This window comes from Quercus robur, chromosome 3 (assembly GCF_932294415.1).
Source record: "Quercus robur chromosome 3, dhQueRobu3.1, whole genome shotgun sequence".
Taxonomy (NCBI): domain Eukaryota; kingdom Viridiplantae; phylum Streptophyta; class Magnoliopsida; order Fagales; family Fagaceae; genus Quercus; species Quercus robur.
In genome coordinates this window covers 4,504,552-4,513,030 of record NC_065536.1, presented here as the reverse complement: position 1 = coordinate 4,513,030, position 8,479 = coordinate 4,504,552, and the positions used below count along the sequence as shown (strand labels likewise).

Genomic DNA, 8,479 nt, shown 5'->3' with positions numbered 1-8,479 from the left:
TTAGATTTTGAAAGTATGTAGCAATGCTAATTTTTTTTTTTTTTTTTTTTTTTTTGTAGCCTTAATCGACAATTAAGTTTGCAATCAAACTTTGTCCATAACATAATAAAGATTGTAAACTCCTCAACTAATTTGACTTCCCCTTGCAAAATGAGAATGAAAAGAGTGTCATCTCAATATAATAGTACAATATTACATTGTTTAGAAATGTGATGAGATTAAAATGATGTGATATATTTTGTAATTTTAAATTATGGTAATGTTAGAAAAAATAAAATAAACCAAAAACTTTAATGCAATATTATCATAATGTGCAACACATTAAGAGCACATCGCAGCAAACCAAACATCCCATTAATATTAATAGGAAAAAAATTAAGATCTCTCAAGAAGGATTAGATTAACCAGAGTTGATCCTTGTCAAACTTAGCACGTGTCCGAATTAGATTTATTGATGGATGTGATCGAGTTTTCCATTCTTAACTTCCTAAAGTGAAGTACTTGCACTCTAGTTGATTTTGTCAAACTCATTAGCACAGTCTGCGTCATTCTTAAAGCTTTCGTAATATTTTGGAAGATGAAAAAACTGAATTGATTTCTGCCCTGCTATCAAATTATTAATAATTAGAAATATATATATACTAAGAAAATTAACGATAGTTCATGGCTTGATTGGTGCATGAAAAGCTAGCCTTGGGTCGCTGCCAATAGGTGTCAAGGTGTGCTGCAATGTGCTTGGCGATCATGGCGTCTTGCCAGAAAGCCATGCTAGCATAGCCAATTACCGTGGCTTGCAGAGTGGTCTGGTTAGCTAGCTATGGCGTCCTAGCAAGCCACGGTTGAAATTGAAAGAGACTAAAGAAATTAACTAAGTATCGCATAAGCTCATCTGAAGCTAGCAAAAGAATATATAACATCTGTTTTTCCAAGAGCTTGAAACGAAACAATATTTACAGGCAATAATGAAATAAATGTTTATAGCTTGGTTCTTTTTTTCATGCACCAACAGGAAATTTTTCACCACTACTCATATAAATCAGGGGTTGCGAATTGCATCATGGGAGATTGGATTAGGGGCTGAAGGTGGGACTGGACCTTTATCAAGTGGAACATATTGATCACCATCATGAACCCTCGGCCCTGCGCTCATCTTATGGTTTCCGATGTGGGAAGGAGGGGAATACAAAACTGGTGGACCTCTTGAATTCTCTCCTTTATTGGCTACGTGTTGGTCTTTGACCAATGATGAAAATGATGATGGATTCTTTCTACCCTCCACCTCCATGTTTGGATTCAGAGGTCGAGCTTCAGATCTACAAAAACAAATTTAACATTAGGATGAAGCACACCTCAAATAGAAAGTTTGTTGGAGTGTGTATACAAAAAATAGTCAACTAAAATAGAATTTTACTGTATATTTTATTAGCTACATCAAATAATTCCATTAAAATTTAAATAGAGAGGAAAACCAAAGATGAAATTGACTTTGTTTCATGAATTTTTGAATATGTAAACTGGTACTGATGAAAAAATGATGGTAACAATGAATTCATATTCTTTCCGATCAATACTTGCCCCTAATCACACCGTAAATATATATTGTTTTGATAGAATAAAAAGTTGATATTTCCCACATATCACACACTACACGACATATATGCAATCTTCGAAAATTATTTAACCAAAAAAATAAAAAGTAAAAAGAAACTCTCTAATAGGAATTGAAGGACAACAGCAACAAGATATATCTTAGGTTGGATGCATGTATTTTTCCCCCTCAAAATGGATCCACACGGCTGTAGAATTCACCCAAAGAGGATACATATATACATATATATATATATGAAATTATGATATAATTCATATTGAACAAGAAGAAGAAGTAGAAAAAAATATCTAAATAAAAGAAGCTGAAAAAACTATCTGTTTTAAAAACTTTTGTTAATAAAAAAAACTCCATTAAAGCAATTAAAATTTCATTATCCATTAATTTATCCCTAAATATTTAATTCTCTTTACCTTTACCCATATTTTCCCACCGGCCAAAGGATCTAAAAAATGAACTTAGTACTATAAAGTTAAAATATTTTTTTTAAAGAACAATATTCTCAAAATTTAAAAAACAATTAAATACATGTTTAGATAGCTGAATGAAAACTCATCTTCCTTCACATTCTAGATACCAAAATAGCATAAAACCTAAAAACCTACAACTTTAATCTAAACCTACATTTCCTTTCTCCACTCTCCATCTTCTTTTCCCACATATTCCCATCATCGATCCAAAAAGACAGTAAAAGCCAATATTGCACTATAAAAGCAATTTTCTTCAAATATAAAAGCATCTAGAGAGAATTCTACGGACAACCCAGATTGCAATTTGTTCATATTTTCATCAAATCTCAAACCCAAAACCGCATATAACCAAAAACCCTACTTTGCTTTACGTTTTCCCATAATCCAAACAGACAATACCCCGCCATAACCATAATCAGAATTAAACCAAAAAAAAAAAAAAAAGAAGAAGAAAACCCTAAAGAGATCTGCACGGAGAGGCAAGAGAGAGAAGGCCAAATGCAAGGGAGGTGAAATTAAAGTATATTTGAGATTCATATCCTATTAGAACCAAGACAAAAAACATTAAAAAAAAAAACAAAGGAATCTTTTGGATGAACTTTTAGGGTATATGGCATATCTAATATCTAGCTATATTGGTTATATTGAAATCCAAATTAAAAAAGATGAACATATCTTTTATCATGCTTCTTTATGAGAAGAATTTGAAACAAGATTGTGGAGTTATGCTTCAGATAAAAATATAGTTGTTGAGTTTGGAGTTCTTGTATTTTGGTCCCATGTTTTAACAAATATCTCTCATTCATATAAAAATAAGAAAAGAAAACAGAGAAAGGGTATAGAAGAAACTCACTTTTGAACAGTGAAACCAAGAAGATGAGGGAGAATCACAACCAAGAAGATGAGGGACAATAACCATTGAAGATGTGATTGAGACCTATACATTTTTCTCCGTACGTAATTAAGAAGAACTAACCTGGACATCAATAGGTAAAGACATTTAAGCAAAATTCACAGTGCATGCATGTAAGAAAAAACATTTAAAGGAAATAATAAAAATTCACAAAGCAGCAGAGATTTTAAGCTCACCTTGCCAACTTTAACCTTGAAACTTTGCTTGAGAGAGAGAGAGAGAGAGAGAGAGAATATCAAGAATGAGAATTTGTGACAAAAAGAAGGGCGAATATCTGAGTGTTTATATAGTGGTAACCGTAAAACGACGAAGTTGCGTATGAAACAATGAGGAAGTTTGTTAAATATATATACAGACGTGAATTATCCGCGTTTGGTTTATATATCTAGACGTGAATTATCCGTGGAGCATAGCAGATAAGATTTGTGAAAAGCAAGTTCTTGGAAACTATGGTGTCAGTAGCTTCATTGTTAAGAGTTGGACCTTTAATTTTTGTGTTTATCGGATCAAAAAGACTCTGTTGGTTTCAGTAGCTTACCACAGCATTTCCAACTTTTATTTTTATTTTTTATTTTTATCTTTGACAATTATTTTGCAGCGATATTGTTTGTTGTTACTAATAAAAAATAAAAAATTCTCTTTTGGCTTAAGATTAATATAGGTATAAGATTATAAGATCTCCACTATTTATCAAAAAATATAATCTTCACTATAAAACATAAGTTCAAACAAAAATTATATATATATTGATAATCTCAAAGCAGTATATTAATTTTATTTAAATAAAATCAGATCCAAAACTTCGATCTAGAAGAAGAAAAAAAGCAAAAAACAAAAAACGGTAAATTGTAGGATTGTAAATGGACAATGTTTTTTTATGAATAGTTCGAGGTTGGTTTGAAAAAAAAAAGGTTTTTTTTTGTCCATTTGTTTAGTAAAGAAGCCACGCTTAAGCTTAAGTTTCGGTTTAATTATTAAATGCATCAAGATCAAACATAATAATATATTCTTGACTAATTTCATGAACACGAGGGCTTGATTTAATTATATATAATACTATATATATACACACTTGTTTAAGAATATATTTATATAGGTTTGAAATTGAATTGTATAAACTTGTAAATAAGTTTATATGATATAAAATTACTATTTATAATTTGCTGATATTATAAACCGTCATTTTAATGATAATATTAACAAATTAATTATGACTTTCTTTGACCCTTAAGGAGCACCTGCATTCTAACTAATGTTGAATTGTTAAAAAAAAGAAATAAGAAAAGAGTGAAAGGCTAGTGATATGAGACAAGAACAAGATTGTATATAAGCTAGACAAAGAAGTCTATAACCATACAGCCGTCATTTGGAAGCACTATCAAGAATTTATTAGTTATAAATTCTTTGAAAACAATAAATCTCTGGCTTTACTCAAAAGAAATCTTTCAAATCAATAAAAAAAAAAAATAAAATAAAAAATAAAATAAAAAAAAATTTATTTTAGTGAGGAAGAATCTTGGGCTCTTAAAACTATAACGGAATAATGGATTATTTTAGGAGATATTAATACCAATTTCTTTCATGGTTTCTTTCACCCCTGATAGAAAACAAAATAAGGCTTGGTGCTTAAAATAGGATAGTTTGTGTGGTTTTAATGCGTGGTTGTGACCATAATATGGTAAACTCTCACATACATAAAAATCTCATCTGATAGATGGTGTTGCTTCATACGATAGTTTTCCTATAGAGAATTAAAAAACAAAATGGAACTTGGGTAAGGGTATGAATCTTATACTAAGTATATTTGTTTGTAACAGATGTGTATTTCCAAAGAGTTATATACTTGCCTATAAATACCCTTGGACATTCAGTTGGACACATACAATTTTCTCTCTACAGGCTCCGCTTGTATTTAATAATCACCATCCTAATAGGACTACCATCCACATTAAGGACCAACATGTGGTACTAGGGTTACATTTACCTCGAGATTAAAGACCTGGTTCATAATCACTTTGTCAACCTCTAAACCTCAGAATTTGAACATTGCCTCCTACACCCTCCCCGACCACTTTATTTCCCTTGTTTAGCCTCTGATATAATAACTTCCATCCAAGCAGCGCTAACCAAAGCAGAAGTCGAGAAAGCAATTATATTTTTTAAGCCTTATAAAGCCATTGGACTTGATGGTTTCCACCCAATCTTCTTCCAAAAATTTTAGGACAATATACAACCTTGTCCTAAAGGTCTTTAGTCAGAAAAAAAGTCCCAAAGGAACTGAATTCCACCCTTTTGTACCTCATCCCGAAAGTGGGTAGACCAGAAATAGCTAACCAATTTAGACCAGCCGGGTTATGCAACACCTTGTACAAGACCATCACCAATTTTTTTGTGAATAGACTTAGACTGTACGTACCTTAGTGATTTGATCCACCCCTTCAAGTGAGTTTCATCCTTGGTGAAAAGCCGTGACAACACCATGTCGGTTTAAGAAATAATCCATTCCATAACTACTTTAAAAAGTAAACTTAGCAGCCATGAAATTTGACCTAGAAATGGTTTATAATAAACTCAAATGGAGTTTCATCAGACAAACATTGATGTTTTTCAAATTTTCCTTTGTTGGATTGAATTCATTGTATAAATATCAGTAATACTATAGGCACAAACTATTTTATAACATTCTTACAAAATATTGTTGTAACCATAGCACTGCTCTACTGTCACACATACGTTAAACATTGATTGTAATTTGGAAAGAGCAGTGATCCGATGCCGGGCTGACTGAAAATAAACTTCTTAATGATTTTTTCTATACATGAGGGAATCATTCAAAATATTGTTCTGTCGTACTTGTTAATTGTTATAAGAAAAATGAAAAGTTCCATTTATGATTTACTTCATTCTGGTACATTCTATATACTGTGAGAGTTCATTTTTGTCTATAAGATATTTCAAAGTTATATTATGCCACCTTTCGAATGCATCATATTAATGCATTTTAATTAGTTAATTAATGTTTCTAAAACAAAAAAGTAAAATGATTAACTGATAAGCTCTCATAAGCTTTATCCTAATTCCTAACAGTCATTCATTCTGACTCTGGTTATTGTACTGGTAAGAGAAATGAGAATCATAAAGCTTGGCAGTATAGTGGGCTAGCCATATGCTTTTGCAACTTGTTTAATGACCCAATATCAAGGCCTATTAATCATTGCCTAATAAGTTTGCTTTTCAAATTTGGTTCAAACGTCCAGCACCTTCGTTCAATAGCATCCAACATTCCAAAAACCTGCAGTAAGTCAGTAGGGTATTACATAATAAAATTTATCATATATCAATCTGTTTTTTATTTTTTATTTTTTATTTTTATTATAATTAATTATATTGGTTTTTCTCTAATTTAATATATAAGTCAATTACGATTAAAAGAAAATATTCTAGGTTTTTATTAGATAATATTATTTTCAGAAAGGCTAAAAGTCAGATTATTTTTTAAAAAAAAAAATTAGTAAAATATCTTTTCCTTTTGCCTTTTCCCAAACACTCTCTATAAAGAGTTCGGGAATGGCCCATGATGCAATGACTAATATAATCTCAATTTTGGAAATGATGTGAGCTAGACATTGTGCTCAAAATCTAGAAGGCAACTATGTAACGTTGGTTTAATTAGTTTAACTTAGATAAGTGATCATTTGTGGATCTCCACTTGGGTCCTCTCTTATGGGTCCGTATAAGTCTAAAAGATTAGGACACTGGTTCCTTAATAAGCTTAATATAAAACAAGTCTTTTTCAAAAGGAATCATTTTCACTACATTGATGGCCGGCTTGCTGACTTCATGACTTACAATAGGCTTAACAATTAAACATCTACTAGATTATGAGGGTGCTGCAATGTACACACTAAACTATGAGATTATTTACAATGGGTATCACTAATTTGAACTCTAATTAAAATGGTGGGTGCATATTATGTTATGGTCAACTATTCTTGGGTTAGAGTGTTAATTTAAAATTTTGAAATATATCACGTTATAAATACCCTTATAATTTATGATGGATAGCTATAATTAACTCTCTCTCCTTTTTGGAGGAGGGTTTAAATTTAACAAATTGTTTATTTTTTTACACAATGAATACTATATATAACTAGAGAATGATGATTTAAACTCTAAATGTTTTTTTATAAAAATACTAAAAGGTACTATCAACTAGTTGAATTATAAGATTATGGGCGTGAATATTAATCAATACTAATCTCACAAATGCCTAGATTTGGATATCCTAATTTCTATATGACCAATTTAATTTTGATGGTTTGAATTAGTCAAATTTTAACATGACCGAGTTCAAATTTGATAAGGCCCAATTTAAAGAAATATGGACAGACAAATTTGCCGCCGCCGGGCCCAATTCCAAATTTGTAAGAACTGGAAGTTGCATGTGCAGCTAAGTTGAGCGGTGAAGAAAATCACGCGTAACTGTAAAACCCAAAAAAAAAAATTACCAAAGATAAACGGTTGTGAAAAAGAGTAAAAGTAAAAAGTGGATAGTGAATTTCATAAAAATAGGTTTTAGGTTTTATTTGTTTTGATGGAAATTCTTTGTTTTTTAAATTAAAATTCTAAAAGTGTTTGATTGTGTTTAAGAAAATGTTTTGAACAATACTTTTGAGAATTAAGTTGCACTCTTGAAAATGTTAAGGAAAATATGTTTTCTACTAGTTTTCCACTATTTCTCATCTCTCAACGCATATATAATCATAATAATAATAAAAATGAAAAGTTTAGATGACAAAATAAATAAATAATGACCCGCAGTGATGGCAGTGGCCGAAGATCAACATTAATGTTAGTGGGGGTAATAGTTGGGCTTTTGACAATTGGGGTTAGGGATAGAAGTTGGGCTAATGAGTTTTTGGTGAGGAGTAAAATTACTTTACGCTTAGATTAGTGCTTCTATTTTACGGTAAATCAGAAATTATATCCAAGTTGACAAACAATTTAAGATGAATAGTTACACACTAAATTGCTAATTTTGACTCTAGTTTAGATGTTATAATGGACCCTGAAAATTAGCATTGAATTATGGTGTTATTGAAAATTTTTGAAATTTCACATAATTCCTATAGTACTTCAGGATTGATGATTGCATTAACCCAAGAACCATACTTCATAGTTTGAACAACTATGCATATTGGAGGCAAATTACCGCCTACATGTTTCTTAGCATTCGTTTGGGTGAGTTTAATTTAATCTAAAGTACAACTTCAATATCCTGCTGTGTGACACTAGTCTTTGTGTTGATGCCGGCTGTTCCAGCAAGATTTTGAAGTCTTTCTATAGATAATGACTTGCTGTAGTAATTTCTTTGATATAAATTTGTTCATTCATCGAGAAAAGAATATAGAACTTTTTTTAAACATCACTTTTATTAGATTAGAATTTTATTTTGTCCACCAGTGGAGTGGCTGGCCAAGTGGCCATTGC

The 8,479-nt window shown here is 31.0% G+C and overlaps 1 protein-coding gene across 1 annotated transcript; it reads right to left on the bottom strand.

Annotated features, from left to right (window-relative positions):
- Positions 1 to 885: 885 nt before the first annotated feature.
- On the bottom strand, positions 886 to 3,224 carry LOC126716778 (uncharacterized). The gene is made up of 3 exons (XM_050417761.1): positions 3,166 to 3,224; positions 2,930 to 3,052; positions 886 to 1,313 (listed from the first exon to the last, which is right to left on the bottom strand). Exons 2-3 carry the CDS (start codon positions 3,019 to 3,021, stop codon positions 1,037 to 1,039), a joined length of 369 nt encoding a protein of 122 aa, XP_050273718.1. The 5' UTR covers positions 3,022 to 3,052; positions 3,166 to 3,224; the 3' UTR covers positions 886 to 1,036.
- Between the last annotated feature and the right edge of the window lie 5,255 nt (positions 3,225 to 8,479).